This window comes from Acomys minous, assembly GCF_964271855.1.
Source record: "Acomys minous genome assembly, chromosome: 11".
Classification (NCBI taxonomy): Eukaryota; Metazoa; Chordata; class Mammalia; order Rodentia; family Muridae; genus Acomys; species Acomys minous.
Genome location: NC_140492.1, coordinates 25,951,245 through 25,968,195, shown reverse-complemented (window position 1 = coordinate 25,968,195; position 16,951 = coordinate 25,951,245). Strand labels below are relative to the sequence as shown.

The 16,951-nt window shown below is 36.6% G+C and overlaps 1 protein-coding gene across 1 annotated transcript in view; it reads left to right on the top strand.

Annotated features, from left to right (window-relative positions):
* Positions 1–16,951, top strand: part of GBE1 (1,4-alpha-glucan branching enzyme 1) — a 234,914-nt gene that overhangs the window by 202,715 nt on the left and 15,248 nt on the right. Inside the window, exons 13-14 of the mRNA XM_084802365.1 lie at positions 804–988; positions 2,544–2,676. Coding sequence (XP_084658491.1) covers positions 804–988; positions 2,544–2,676 — 318 coding nt within the window. The remainder of the gene's footprint in view (positions 1–803; positions 989–2,543; positions 2,677–16,951) is intronic.

Sequence of the window (16,951 nt, the reverse complement as noted above, 5' to 3'; positions counted from 1 at the left end):
AAAAATAATGTTTAAATTAATTCTCATCCGAGTTTCTCAGTTGTAGATACTTACACATGGACCAAATTATAGATACGTATCTAAAGTAGCCAGAAAATCCGAGAAAAGAAAATTTATAAAACGTATGTCAACTGTAATGTGGTAGCAAAGTCTTCATATTTCAATCAGCTGAAGCGGGACCAAGGCCCTCCGAGTCTAAATGTAATACATCTTGGTGTTTTTGGTTTTGTTTTGTTTATTGTTTTTTTGTTTTTTTGTTTCTTTGTTTGTTTTGGTTTGGTGGGTTTTTTTGGTGGTGGCTGTGGTGTATATGTGTGTGATGCATGTGGATGGATATATATATATGCTGTGTACATACACATGGAGACAGGAGGAGAACATCAGGTGTCATCCTCTTTAGTTCTTCACCTTGGTGCCTCAAGTCATGGTCTGTCACTCAACCAGCAGCACTCTGATCTGGCTCCACTAGCTTGCCAGTGCGCTTCAGTTATCTGCCTATCTTCACCCCATGGTGATGCAGCCATGCCTGGCCTCTTGTGTGGGTATTAGAGATTTGAACTCACATTCTCATGATGCACAGCAAGTGCTCTTAACCGCCTGAGCCACCTCCCCAGGCCTGTACTTTCTGTTTGTGAAGTAGATACCTACCTTAGTTACACAATGCAGCTCTAGTGCATTACACTCTAAATTGACTCTTAAGTAAGTTTGAAAATATGTAATTATAGAGTTCTCTTAGTAAGGAGTGTTACTGTTTCTACCTGATTTTCACATTTGAGAAAATGTTTTGCTTGTGTTAAACACAGGGAATGAATTTGGGCATCCTGAATGGTTGGACTTCCCAAGGAAAGGGAACAATGAGAGTTACCATTATGCCAGAAGGCAGTTTAATTTAACTGATGACGACCTTCTTCGCTATAAGTTCCTAAATAACTTTGACAGAGATATGAATAGACTGGAAGAAAGATGTGGTTGGCTTTCAGCTCCACAGGTAAGCTCTTTGCTCGGGATGTGATGTTTTAGTCACCTGGGCTGGGCATGCTTAGAATGGCAATTGCTTTAAATCTGCATGCAGACCCTCTGAGAAGCACTTCATTATTCAGTGTGTAGTGCCCTGTAATGTACTGTAGGTTGTCAAAACATGTCACAGGGTTCTCTCCAATAGATAATGAAAATCTTAAGCATACAGCTGGCCCTGCTTAGTGTCCTGGTTAGTTGGTGGTTGTTGTTGTTGTTGTTTAAATTTAGTAATTTTCATTTGAATTGGTTAAAAAAAAAAAATGGCAGATGCTCTGCATGAAACCCATTTTGGAAATCGCTGTGGAAACATCTTAATTGTTTTGACTGGTTTTCCTTTGTGTAAATAATTATGCTGTCATAAAGAAACTACATTGACAACACCTAGATTTTTATGGCTGTTTCCCGTTTTTTTACTGGTCTCTAACTTGTCATTTCAATAGATGCCATTATACCCGCATGCTGTTTTGTATTTTGCATAAGTCTGAACTCTCCTCTGGAATTAAAGTCTCAGTTTTCAATAACTTTGAGAAAATGTAATTAACAGGTGCAAATTTTATACAGGCTTTTTTTTCCTTCCTTGCAAAAATTAGCATATAGCATGTGTTAGTTATAATCCATTTACCTTCAGTTGATACCGTTTGAAATTACTGTTGATGTGTTTTTACTTTGTCATCTTTTGTTTGCTTGTTTAGTGACTGAACAAAGGTATTTGTATATTCAATAATACTGGCTACATGATGTGCATGCCCTAATCATGCTTATTAGACATGCCATTTCCATTAAAAAAGAGAGAGAGAGCAAAAAGATGCTCGTTTTCTGTTGGAACAAAGCAGAGTACCAAAAGGCACACTGTTCACTCTGGAGCTGTAGTTCCTACTGCTAAATTACCAAGGGACATGCTGCTGATCAACACAGCAATAAATCTACAGCATTAGAGTTAGGTGAAAGTGGAGCCGAAGATGCAAAGGCTTTCAAAGACAGCTATGAACAGGGATCAAGGAGTGTGCAAATGTAATTTATTTTTAGACCTTTTCGTATTATTAAGAAATATGCCCAGCACATTACAGTGGACTTCTGGTTGCTATTGACTCTCTACAAAGTTATGTAAAAATGTAGTTATTTTAGAAAAAACATAATTTCAAAATCTGGATATAATGTTATGGTAACTTTGAAAAATTAAACTCGGTACTAAAATAAAGTCTTAAGGAAAATGCATTTATACTTAGCTATAATATACACAAATACTGTGCACTGCAAATGCCGTGGGTTTTGCTTCATCCTACCACAACACTAATTCTCTGTTTGTGCTCTCAGGGTGGAACATGGACAGTGGCGCTTTTATATTTTTCAAGCTATTTTTGATATTGTTTGGCAAAATTGTAGCATGAAAAATTGTAGATTGTAGAGATTTCTTTTGGCAAAATAATGAACAATGTTTATTAGGAACGACAGGACAGACCTCTAGCAAATAGTTTCCTTGCAGCAGCAACTCAGAGTGATTTAAACCAAATGTGTTATCCTTACAGGCCTACGTGAGTGAAAAACACGAAGGCAATAAGACCATCACGTTTGAAAGAGCAGGACTCCTCTTTATTTTCAACTTCCACCCAAGCAAGAGCTATACAGACTACCGAGTTGGGACAGCAATGCCAGGGAAATATCCTTTTCTCTGCCAGTGCATATGGCTATTAAAATTCAATATTTCGTAGTATCAGCACATTGGAAAAAAAAAAGACTAACAAGGTTCTTGAACTCAGTTTCCTCATCTGAAAGGTGAGGGACTTAAGGTAGCTAACTTCGTCTATCTTTTTTAGTACTGAATTATTCATGATCTTTGGGTAAACTCTAAAAATTACAATTCTGGGAATTTTTGAAAGTAGTATTTGTTCTAATAAGCAGTGAATCCACATTTCATTTTTCTATATGAAATCTTTCACAGTTGCATCTGACAGTCACTTCCTTCCTTGCTCCTCTGTCTAGCGAGGAGGAATATATAATTCAATGGCCTTTCTACTTTCTCTGTCTCTTCTAAAATTTAGGGCATGGTTCACTTTTTAGATCAGAATTGGCAGGGAAGCAGGCAGGGGAGGGATGCATAAGAAAAAGCAAGAAAAATATTTACAGTGTCCTCTCTTTATTTACATTCTCAGATACCTTGGTGTCTATTGCAGTCCTTTCCGATATCAGTGGTAGCTATAATACTGAAGCAGAGATCTATAAAACCAATGTCTTGTGTGAGACACGATGCAATAAATGGTCCAGAAGCAAAAATGTCCCATGGAAAACTAAGACAAGGAAGGGGAAACAGAGAGGAAAAGAATAATGGGCCTACACCTTGCGCATATGGATGGATATAGGACAGGAACATAGAGAAGGCATTCCAGCAGTTGGACGTGTAGAGCATCCTTAAATAATGGGCAGTACAGAAGACTAATTAAAGAATGGTGACTATAATAAAACTACTAAGAGATAACGCTAACATCACAAATTGAGATCACATAATAGGAAATTGTTAAAGCTATACTAATTGGTTTAAGCTTTATTTCTTGAGGTTTTATGATATGTTGTTGAAGGTTTTTGAAACAGAAATTTACTTGATAAGAATGTATGTACTAGAACAACTTTCCACATCCAAGTCAGTAAAAGATTGCATGGAAAGAGAGAGTGCAAGCTCAGCTGTTAACCATGGATATTGCAGAATACCAAAAGCATAACGAAGACATGATCTAAGGTGATGGAGACAGGTTAAAAATGGCACACACAGCTCCTTCTGACGTGAATGAACTCAGCAATTGTTTCTAAGGGAAAATGTAGTTCTTTTTTTTTAATTGTGTATAATATATTTTGGTCATATTCTTTCCCATTCTTCATTCATACCAGATCCTCCTACCAACCTCCCTACCCTTCGACCTTCATGTTCCCTCTCTCTCTTCTCTCTCTCTCTCTCTCTCTCTCTCTCTCTCTCTCTCTCTCCTCTCTCTCACTCTCTCTCCTCTCTTTTTCAAACAATAAACAAAAAGCAAAATAGACAAACTAATAAGCAAGAATACTAATAAGACAAAAACAAACAAACAAATAAACAAACCTCCACAAAATAACATCAAGTCCATCTTTTGTTGGCCAAGTCTCCTGGGCATAAGGCCTGACCTGGAGTATGCTTGTCATCGCATTGGAGAGAACTGATTTTTTTTTTCTTCCTAGCAGGTAACAATTGTAAATACCCTCCTTAGCTACCGGCGGGGCCTTCTTTCTCTTTCTTCTTCTTAGTGCAGAGTGATGGTGGTGGTCTTGTTTGAACTTGTTCAGGACTTGTATCCTCTCTTACAGTCTTTGTGGGTTTCTGTTTATCAGTCCTGTTTGACTAGAAGATACTTTTTCCTCAGAGTTATCTCCCATCTCTGATACTTAGAATCTTTCTGCCTTTCTGCGTAGCTCCCTGTGCTTTGATAAAGACATCTTATTTAGTGCCGAATGAACACTTAGGGCTTAGTGCTCCAAAGTCCCTCACTCTGCACACTGTTCATTGTGCTTCTCTGTGTTAATTTCCATCTACTGCAGTAAGCTTATATGATGATGCCTAAATGATGCTCTAGTCTATTGGCATAGCAATATCTCAAGATCATTTTCTTGCTGTGTTCCTTTAGCAGAATAATGGTGGAAGGCTTTCCTTAGGCCTATTTATCTATCTAGTTTCAGATTACTGGTTACTTTAAAAAAGTGTCATGTAAAGGGTTTGAGCTCATGAAGTGAGCTTTAAATCCATTCAAAGAGGAGTTGCTAACTTCATAACATCTGGGCCACAGTTACACCAGGATGTTTTGCAGGAAGAATGCTGTGGTAGTTTGTAAGGTTTGTAGCTGGGCGATACTGATGATCACTTCTCTCCTCTAATAGCATATAAAGTATTCTGCAGCAACATGGACACTGGTCAGTAGAGTGGAGCTTCTAGTTGGGCCACAGCTTCCTTTTTCCACATTCAGTGGCATAGGTAAGTGTGCCTTCAGCAATGAGGCCTGACCGTCAGAGTAACCAATAGCTTTGGTGACTTTTAGCAGGGCCTCTGGGACTCATCCCATCACTGGACAATTTACTTGGTGGCTTAAGCTCTGTAGTTGGGGCATTGTCTCCCGCTTGTATGGTAACTTCATTTAAATTCTTTTTATATATGTGTATACTTTAAGAATCTTTTACAGTAATAATTTTCCATATGGCCCTTAATATTAATTATCTCATTCCACACTCTTTTATTTACCTTGCCTACCTGTGACCTTCCCATTTAACTCAATTATTCATGTTTCCCCATTGATCTCTTCATAATACTCTTGGCCTCTTTCCTGTATCACATAGACTTGTACCCTGTGGATCCTTGTTTATTTCTGTTGCCTGCCTAACTCATGCCTCTCAACCAATACTCAAGAGCTACTTTATGTCTGTTATTGATTATACTAAAGATATTTACATTAATGTTTCTTTAGATACTCAAAAATAGCAACACCTACAGATTTAGAGAAACTTTGCTATAATGGTGATTCTTCTCTTCAACAAAGGAGCAAGAAAGTACTGCCAAAATACACTTCACCACCCCTCATGATTAACCACATAAAAACAATAGCCCACGCTAATACAAAGACCGCACTCATACTGTCATCTTGGTTTTGAGGAGATGTGTTCTGCCTGTTCTGGTTACTCCCACCCTCACTGATAAGCAAGTAGCTGCTAATGAAACAGTTTCTTATTCTAAGTATCTGCTTCACACGATGAAAGTACAAGTTCTTAGTTCTTAAAAAGATTTTCTTCTTTATACTACCTCTCTCATGACTACCCTCTTTTGGACCAAATGCCTTCCTTCTTTTGTGTCTTCCTTCTTTTCCTTCCTTCTTTATCTTACCCAAAGTAAATTCTACTTCCGTCCAAAGTGAAACTGCCAAATCTAGCAGCGCAATTTTCCAGATATGGACAGGCAAGTGTGAGGTCAGCTGCCACATCTACCGTGTTACCATGTTGATAATGTTTGATGAATCTCCACCAGCAACACCCACATCACAGTGTGGTTGTACACTCCCATTGTACTCTCATCCAATGGAAACCTCAAGCTTTTCTTTAGATGCCCTAGTGCAATATATTATCTTTTAATCTTCATTCAGTAAATAATTTCATCTCAAAATTCAAAATGTAACGTTGAGCATGAAAACATACACTGGATGTTAGTTTTTGTCTTTTAACCTTTTTTGAGAGAGATTGTAAAGGAGTTCTTCAGTGGATGATTTTCCACTGCTAATATGTTAAGATTTTGCCGTATTCCTTAGGCAAAAGAGAGATTTCTTCTTGCAACTTTCTATTGTTCCAAGTTTATGATTCTTTGTATAATCCCTAACATTGTACAAGACTCATTTGCTTTTGGCCGACATGATTTTTACTTATTCTTTCACCTTTAAACTTTTAAAGCATGCATTTAGATATAGAAAGTGGAATAAATTAAGATCCTGTTATTGTATTTCTGACTTTACCACAATGCTTTATGATAATTGGTTCTTCTGCATGTAAATTGGATGCAGATAGTTGCTGTAAAGATTCTCCAGTGTCAGGCAGGCCTGGATATATTCATCAGATAAAGAAATTCTTCAGATTCTGAATTCCTAAGAAACTAAATTTGATACCAGGAAAATTTCAAGTTTCTGGAAAAGCCATTTGAATTTCTTCTTCACTATGAAGTACAAATACTTTGTAGGTAACAAGTTTGAATTCTCAAGCACTCTCAACTTATGAACCTTTGTATCTTGCATATCATATCAACAGGCTCCAAACCTGACTCAGATCTTTGGAGTAGTCATGGTAGTTGTCTTCCCAGGAACTTACAAAAGGAGCTATTTGGGAGATAATTCCAGACAAAGAAGAAGGAAACTTTAAGTATGCTTTTAACTATCTTTCAAAATAATACAAAATATGGAAAATTGAAAGATAAGACATATTTGTATCAATGAGGTTTTGATTATGGTCTTTTTGGTGACTGTGAAAGGATGAACATTGTTTCCTTAAAAGATTTACGCCTGTGTCTATGAGAATAACAAAAACAACAGCAAGAGTCTTTTCCTACACATGTCAGATAGCATCTTCTCTGTTAATCTCCACTGTACCAAAAACGAGGGTTCTCCAATAGAGTGGATAGAAATGTGGTGATTTATAGTGACATCAGTGCACTTGGTAAACAGACAGGCTTCACAGTTCATGCTTAGAAAGGTAGAATATATTTTTCCCCGTATATTATATTTTCTTGTGATTCCACATTGTTCATCTCCAAAGAGGAAAAATCAATACCCTTGTGTATTTTATGTATCACTGTTTCATTTCTTCACTTAGAATATTATCCAGTGAGTATTGAATCAAAATTAAAACGTGTGAGCCTGAAGGAAAACCCATTCTTTCTAATCCATAATACAAATGGTAGTGCCACTTCTTAAGTAATGTAGCAGAAAGTTGTATATCATGGTGGATTTTGTTTTGCTTTGTTTTTATAGTATTTAGTCTTCTATCCCTGTGCACCATATGAGGAGAACTGCATTAGCCTCATGTAACAGACCGGTAGACAAGCCTCCGAGGCTTTCTCTCCAGCATGTGGCTGGTAAAGCCGAACAGTGTGTTTATTGCAAAACCCACGCCCTTCTAGTTATCCTATGGTGCAGTTTTCTTTATTTTTATGTTTTCCACATGAGTTTTGGCATGATAGCAATGGTGAGCGTGGTGGTGATTACTTATCTTCTATATTGTTAAAAATTGTTTTAATATATTCTGGAGAAAATGAGTTACATTAGGAAATTGTGCCCCCCAAAAAAAAATATTATGGCAGTGTACACACTTCCTCAGTCATCCCTTTCCCACCTCAGTCACCTGCCACATATTCTTCCCCAGGATTTCTTCCTTGTTTTCATTGTTAACAATGTCTACAGAAAGAGAAAAAATTTTTTAAAAAAAGTAAAGCACAGGTATTCGTGTCATGTTCTATTGTTCTCTGTGTTGGAATATGGATACATCATGGCTCTATGTAATAATGCATGCAAACTTACAAGCACAAAGGATATTGTAAAGCATATGACTTGGTCTTTCTTTTTTTTTTTTTCAGTTTTTGGGTATTGTTTTTTTGTTTTTTTGAGACAGGTTCTCTCTGTGTAGCCTTGGCTGTCTTGGACTCACTTTGTAGACCAGGCTGACCTTGAACTCACAGCAATCCACCTGCCTCTGCCTTTTGAGTGTTAGGATTAAAGGCGTGCACCACCACGCCTGGCTTGGTCTATAGAAATTAGTATTATGCTGGAAAGCATAAACAGCAGAGCAGTCACAGGTTTTTAAGTCATCTGTCTGTATGCTGCTGGGGTGGAGGCAGTCAAGATCGCGTCATAGCATCCCCTTTCCAAATGGCATTTCAGCTGTCCCAAGGTCAGGTGCTAAAAGGAGCCACCACTGTCATTGAGAGACAGTGTCATGGAGGAGAATGTGAGTGCAGGCCAAAAATAGTTAAAGCTAAGGGAACAGATGAGTAAATACTTGAATTTGACCTGAGATCTTGAAAATAGTTTTATTAAACTGCTGCAAGATGTGCCTTTTAAAATGTAAATTCAGAGTATGACATTTGCAACTAGTATACAGGTTTTCTAATGAGCAAAATAAGGTCACTAGGATGACTCTCGAGTGTGATCGCTGAAGGCAGAGCTGCGGCTGTGTTGCTTGGTTTAGAGAAGCCTTTGAAGTGTGGTTATATAACAGTTACATAGAATCAAGACTTTATGAAACAAATAAAAGCAAAGGAATTAATTTAGGATTAGCTACATGCCATGGTATGTCAAGAGGATACAGTACATGTAAAAGATAATTTCTCAACTAAATAAATAGAGTCTAGATTTGCCTTTATGTTTTTATAGGATATAAATGTTTTGGTAAAATGCTAAACTCATGGACAAGGATTCCTCCTAAATATATGACAAGGACTTGGAACACATGCACGCTTCCTTTTTGTTGTGTGTGTATTTCTTTATCATATTCTTTATATGAGCAGGGAAACATAAACAAATGACAATTTTGGACTTTTTGCCTTTTTCATCTTTACTTTTAAAGAATATGTGTACACATGTGAACTACATTCTCTTATTCAATCTCTAAATAACAATATTACTTTTAAACATTTCTTAGAGGTCTGGTTATTTTTCTTTGACTAACATTTCTCAGCAGCCCCTGTCATTAACTAATATAACATTTTTAGATTGACCAATTGTATATTCATATGACTATTGGCAGTAATGAATAAGCACAACTTAATGAGTACATATGCTTTTTTAAAAATTATTGTTTGGTGTGATGATAAGGATGGAGGGCTGCTTTGTTCTGAATATTTATTTCAGTGCTGTGAAATATTAAAGAGCACTTCTGTGTTTTAGGACATTGGTCTCTAGTAGACTGAGTATCTCCTGACTTTGGAAACTCATACATAACAGCTCAGTCTGGATTCCCGCCCTCCATGTCATGCTATTCCATATGAAAATGAATTTAGAAATATTATAGCCTTTCAAACACAACCCACCTCCACCTGATGTTATACTATCAGTAACTGAGGGAGGTGCTTGTCACCGACTTCTTAAAGGAAGTATCACAGAGGAGACAAACTACTCTTAGGCACAAGTTGCACGCCCAGCAGTAGATGGCCAACAGAAGATGTCTCCCCAAGCCCCATGTAACCATGACAGCCTCCAGATGTGTGATCTGTTAGCTGCAAATTCACACACTTGTTCCCTGGGCTAGGATAGTGTCAAGAATATTACTAGCTGAGGGACCCTGTTCCATCTCTGCCATATATTTGCATTAAGAAAGAAAACTGCTTTCTCTTTAGTGTTTTCACCACCAAAGCACCTACTGATTGTCATGGCGTGATGATTGGAAGTTCTGGGAGTTGGGTTGTGCTATTGTGTATATTGTATTGTGTTATATTTATTAGAAGATTTGGAATCAGCAGGTAGCTTTCCTTGCTATGGCCTAAACTCTTTTTTTTCCCCCAAATTCTTTTTTTTTTTTTTTGTTCATGTCCACGTCCTCAGTTCATTAACACATAATAATTCCTCTCAGTCCCTTTACAGTACTATTCACTAAACCTCACATGTTCTTTGCAAAGTCCCTTTTTTTTATTCCTATACCGTTTTCCCAGCTGTGCTTCTTGTCACATGCTTTTCCCATGACTGCAGCACGATTTTCATGTTCTTTGTTCCCCATCCCCAATTTCCCTGTGAAATAACCCCTCCTACCCAAGTCAGCTCTCATCACTAACTCCCTTCTTCGCCATCCTTGCCCTGAAGAATCATAGACCTTCTTAGATTCAACGGTTCATCCTATGATGTGATTCCCTGTTGACCAGCATGCATTGGCCTCTGCTCTGCTAACCAAGATCTGTACAGGTGGGTGATGATGGGTGGATGGTAGGGATACAGGGAAGCATGGGCTCTGGGTTCTTAGACATACAATTCAAACATGACCTTTGCAGACTATTCAAATTAAATAGAACTACTTTGGTGAAGAAGTCTCTGTGCTTATTTTAAATTAGAGTCAGGAGTTAAATTTCCGTAACACTTCCTAGACTTTCATTTACATTGGCCCATCCGGTCCTCACATTATGTCAGTAAGGCTGGTCATGCCTAGTGTTCTTATCCTTAATCTACATATGAGGATCAGAAAGATTCATAACTTCCAAAAGGTCAAAGTCCTGGTAAGTGAATACATGAAATTTAATCGAGTTTCTCTATTTCAGCACGGTTTTATATTTGGATAACAAATCATTTCTTTGTTGTCCTACAGAAATGCAATTCCTATACATAAAGTATGTCTCACTAATTAGAATGATATTTTTACTTGTGTTCTCGTTCCCTCTTTGCAAAATGGTTTCTCTCACCAAATTATCTTTTGGAGTATCTTATGTTTCCCTACTTTACAACCTTCAGGAATTACAGCTTAATATGAGTGGAAAATATTTCCAGCTTTATTGGAGCAAAGCTGATTAATTAACACTGTATAGATATGCAATATGCTATCTATTATATAGGTATACAATGTCCTATTTTAATACAAAGATACGTTTAAATAGTTACTTCAATCAACCTACACAGTCTCCACCTTGCACAGTTACCTCCTGCTTATGCATTTGTATGTGTGGTGAGGATGCCTGTGATAAAGACTCACACTTAGTTGTACTAACAGCTCTATTATTAGCTGAGGTTGCCAAGCTGTGAGTTAGGTCTCCAGAGTTTATTGACCAAGAGCCTTCCATTTTCCCCAAGTCTCACATTTGCCCTGTAGCCCACAGCAGTCACTGTTCATCTCTCTTCAACTTTTTAGGTTCTCCATGTAAATGATATCATATATTGTTTGCTTTGCTATGGCTGGCTCATTTCCCTTAGTATACTGTCTCCTGGGTGTTTGTTATTGCAAACAGTTCCTTTATGTCAGATATTCTACTACAGACAAACACTACATCTTTTTCATTCCATTTTGACCACTGAAGTTGCTTCATTTTCTTAGCTGTTGTGGACAGTGCTCATGGGTTGTTGGCATCTACATATTCTTCAAACTGCTGGATTCATTTGGGGATAGGGCTATGTACCCAAGAGTGGGATTGTGACTTTGTGGTTATATGTCTTCATTACGCTCTCCACCACAGATGTAAGAACTTATAGTCACACCACTTTGTTTCAAATCCTTGCTAACGATTCTCAATGGACAATCTTTGGTAATAGTGATGCTAACACATGTGTAGTAATGTGCCACTTCCGGATACTGTTTTCCTTAGTAGTGGTGTAGAGCAAATTTTTTCCTTCTCTTTCAAAAGTATATCTACCTTCCCATGACAGATTATTGAGTAAATGGATTCTTCTCTACTGGCTCCCCTTGCCACTATCGTCAATGATTGATAGATTATGTGCACTTGTTGCAAGGCTCTCTGGTCTGTGTCTTTGAATTGCATATCTGTTTTTATGCCGTTAATATGCTATACCAATCACTAGAGTTTATGTTAACTTTGAAACCTGAAAGTATAATGTCTTCAACTTTGTTCTTTCTCAAACCGATGTTGTCTATTTGAAATGTTCTCTGGTTTTATATACATGTTGATATTTTTATGAATAATATTAGAAGATTGCTGATAGGGATCATGTTGTGGGTATTGATTGCTTTGGGTAGTATAGACATGTAACAGTTCTAATTCTAATCAATAGACATAGGCTATCTATCTGATGTGATCAGTTTATTTCTTAAGGATGTCATCATTTACTATGTAAGTACTTTTGGGTTCTGTGCTTGCAGTTGGGTTATATGATTGTGCTTTCTATAAATGTCATGATAATCACAAAATAAAATATTAAAAAACTAGTAGAAAAATGATAATGAGAAAGTAATTAGTTTTTTTCTATAAAAACAGAACAGTGTAAAGATATCCACTGTCCCCTACATATATGCAATATAGTAAAAAAAAATTGCTTTAGGGAAAAACAAATGTCATCTCCAGTAAGTGACCTGATACCTAAATAGATTGTGAAGTATATTACATCTGAACATTCCTGCAAGGAATAAAATTCTTTATGCATATATCCTAATATTATATATAGAAAATGCTAGTGTCTTCACAGAAAAATCTATTAGAATTAACAAACTGATTTTATAAAAGTATGTTATGAAAAACCAAACACCTGTTGCAGCTGTACATTAGAAATGTATTCTAGAAAGTTTTAAGAAACTGATGCTGTTTAAAGAAATAGAAAAAGAAATATTTTTGAATAAGTTAACAGGTTTTAAACATATTTAAAAATAATGTAACTTTTAAAACTGTTGATATACTCAAATTTGTATTAAAACTAAGGTTATTTCAGCTTCAAATATGAATTTCAAAGTACCAGGCTTGCAATTTATATTATTATAGGCCAAACGGAATTGGGGCTTAGTGTTCCTCTTAAACACAGCTACGATTCCTCATAAAGAGGTAAAAGATAATAATTCTGGTCTCAGCAGCTTTCCTTATGAGCTGTTGTTCATATTCTTCCTTGAGATATAGAAGTTATGGTATCTATGTTGTCCACACATAGTGATTTACACATGTTCAAGGCCTCACATAGTAGGTATATTGTTATAATTTATGAGAACTAAATAATACCTATTTTGCTTTATAAAATGAGTATTTTTACCTATAGAAAAATTATCAGAATGAATCTTGCCTGCTAACTGTCCCAGTTAGCCCACCTAAAGACTATACAGATAGAGCCACATACCGTTGGGGTTGAAATCTCGTGATAATCAATTAGCCTAAATAAGAACCATGTTTATTAAGTAAGTTTGAGAAATAATTTAAAATGTGTACAAAGCTTGATTTAAAATATGCCAGAATTTTAATGATTTAAATTTCTGTAAATCATGGTTGACAATCAGAGCTAAAACATGAATTTTCAATATGAATGACAAAAACATGTATTTTTCAGAAGTAATGCAGCAGCTTTACTCCTTTCTCAAATATTTGTAAATTTTTTTTACTACTCTGTCTAATAAGATTATGGTTGTTTAAAACCATAATCAACATATCAAATGTAATATAACCATAGAAATATTTCATAAAACTCACAAGTGTATGCTCATTTAACACAGGTTGAACTCTCTTATGTTAAAAATATGCATGTGAGTTTTAATTTAAAATATTGACACCACAAATCAGTGTGATGTGGTAATAGGCTATGTGCCCATAAGTTATCAGTAATCACTAGGGTGATGATTCACATGTGTGCACACTTGCTTCCTCACACATATTCAAACATGCACACTGCATTACCATACTTTATGTGAAACTAGCTCCACCCTGGCGCAGTCAGCTTCCTCTAGCACTAAGGAAGATCTACAGAGCTATGCTCCTGAAAGTTAAAAGATGAGAGATTAACATGCTTCTATGGTACTTTACATAATAACGCATGTTTATAGTACCATAGGTACAGTAATGAGTCTTAACATTTTTAAGTATTTAAATGTTTATACACTTTAAAGTAGAAGGATAGAAATAAAGTATCAAAATGTATATTCTGCCCCACCTCCTAAAAAGGAATATGTGACTTTTTCTAGTCTTTTTGATATTCTGTGCTTAAGTTAAAATACTTACTAAGAAAGCTAGCCAGAAGGTCTTTAAATCTCTGATGTCTTTAATAAATTTATGATCATTTCCCCCATCAACTAAGAATTATTTAAAATACCTTATTTCCAAGGCTCATCTAAATCAATTATTTTATGATAATTAATTGCTTTACATTAACATATACTAGTTTACCTATTATAAATTATCTCAAAAGAATATCTATTACAAATCTATTTTAAAGGTTATCAAGTACTTTTAAACTTTTAAGCATTATAGATAATGAAATGAAAATTTGTAAGAATGCTTTTTAATACAAATATAAAAATTTAGTTCAGTAGCATGGGAGAAGAAAAGTCTGGTTGGTATTTTATGACAAAAGCAATAGGAAATTCTGTAAAAGTAAATTTTATTCACCTGATTTAATTGTCAACTCAGAGGTTTAACTGTCTCTGTCTTTAACTTAGTACTAGTTCTGGAAACTTTTCACTTTATTATGATCTAATTTAGGTCTAGAATATTTTCAGCCTCTGAGACTTACTGCTGAGTAAGCTCACACTTTCTAGGTCTTTCTGAACTCTGGCTGGGTGGCTCAACTCAGCTGTTCTGTCTCAAACTCCCCTACAAGCTTCAAACTTCACTCAGCTTCTGAATGAATTGCTCTGCTTGGCCTCAAACCAACTCTAGCAATCTGTTCAAATCTTCTGGCTCCTTCTCATTTTCTGGCTCACTTTGTCTTTACCTGTGTCTAGCTTGTTCTCTCTTCAACCTGTCTCTGTAAAACTGTCCAGGTAAAACCTGCTCTGAATTCTACAAACTGAACTGCCACAAACTCAACTCTACCACACTGCCTGACTCAACTAAACTGCCTGAACTGAACTCAGAGATCTGCATGCCTCTGTCTCCTAAGTGCTGGGTTGGAAGGTGTGTCCCCACACCTGGACCTAAGCTTTTCTCTACCTGAAACTCGCTCTATAACAGGCTGGTCTTGAACTCAGAGACCTGCTTTCCTCTGTCTCCTGGGATTAAAGGCATGTCTGTATTCTAGCCAGAGTAGCCTTATTCTCAATTAAAATTACTCTACAAAAATATTTTCCTAATGTTTAGGCCAAACAAGCATTAATTGAAAATAGGAATCTAAGGAGGAATTGCAAGAAGATAAAGAAAGGATGTGCTCACAAATAATAACGAAGGTCCTCAACAACAAGAGAATAAAGACAGAAATGCCTTACATAAATTGTGTGAAATACTGAGAAAGATAATAAATCCATCCATAGTATTTTCAAAGTTTATAGTAGCTTAAAAAAATCAGAGCAATTTCAACTTAAAGCAAAATTTAAAGAGAGTATAGTGTCATGATACGTTCTAGATAGGAGTGGTTTGAATGGGCTTTTCCAAAATGGTTGACTATTTTCAGAAGATTGGAGATCATTTCCCATTATTTAAAAATTTAAAGTTTTAAATACATAATTTCCAATAATCTGGGTGTGCTGGTTGATAAAGTTTGAATGAAGAAGCCTGTATACTACAAGAGAAGCCTTAGGTTCTAGTTAGAGTGAAGACATTAGAAGAGAAAAGCAACACTGTGAAGAAAGAATTGGCTAAGCTGACGGTAAAACAAGGTCAAGTGTAAGCCGCCTCACGTTTACAGTTCCTGTCCTCTGAGAGCGCGGTATGCAGTGGCCACATCTGTAATAACTTCAGCAACTTCTCTGTGCTGGAGGCTGGGCTCAGCTCATGCGGATAGCGCCTCAGTTAATCCGCGCAAAACTCCCTGATTTCTTACCTAATTTGCAAAGACACTCTGAGGCTCATGGAAGTTAAGTTAGTCTTAGAGTTACAGAAAGTACTCCAGACCTAATTTCAGAACAGGTTGTTGGACAGAAAGCCCCCAGAGCCTTATGAATGACGCCTCCTGCCCTTGGCTGTCTGAAATGGCTGTGGTGATGTACCTTACTGCTAATAACTGTCCATCTTTCAGAAACTTTTAAGCTCCCAACCATCTATTTAGATACTCAGATATATATGTATTTAACATCACTGCTGGCTTTTAGAGTGTACGTTTAGAGTAAATTTATTTGGTGGAAAGTACGTAGGCAGGAGGCCTGGTCACATTTGCTGATTGACTCACTCGTGCAAGGGCGTGGAGCAGCCAGAGGTTAGTGCATGAATTTCATCAGCCCATTGTTCTATCTTATTATTTTTTTTAACAGTTTCTCATTAAACCTGTAGCTTGCCTTTTTGGCTAGGTGCCCATGCAGGGAGCCCATAGATCTCTGCCCCTCACACACTGGACTAACAGATGCATGCTGCCACGCCCACGTGAGGGCTGGATACAAGGGATGAGATCTCAGATCTTAGATTGCCTAGGAAGCTCTTTCTCAGGGAGCCACTTTCCTAACCCCTATGATGAAGTAGTATTTCCTTATGGCCACAATCAAAATTAGTTTTATTTCAAAAGCATGACATGGTTTCAGTGTTTTAGGAAGTGTGTGGGTAGGGGTGTGTGTGCATAGTACAAGTTGATTTTGATAATGAGGTTTCTGATTTAAACGTAAAAATAACCTGTTATTTTTCTTTTTAAGCTCTAAATAATTTGTATTGCTTCATTAGCTAGCTGAACTCATAAGTATGTAGATAATAATGGTGTGGACAACGTATTTCTAGAGGGAACATTGGCTAGACATGTGGGAACTTTTGTTGTTGTTGCATTTCTCCTTTACTGAGCTATTGAAAAGCAATGACTTTATTTAGCTTAAGTTACACAATCTTCCATGATAATGAAACATTGCTAAACAGATT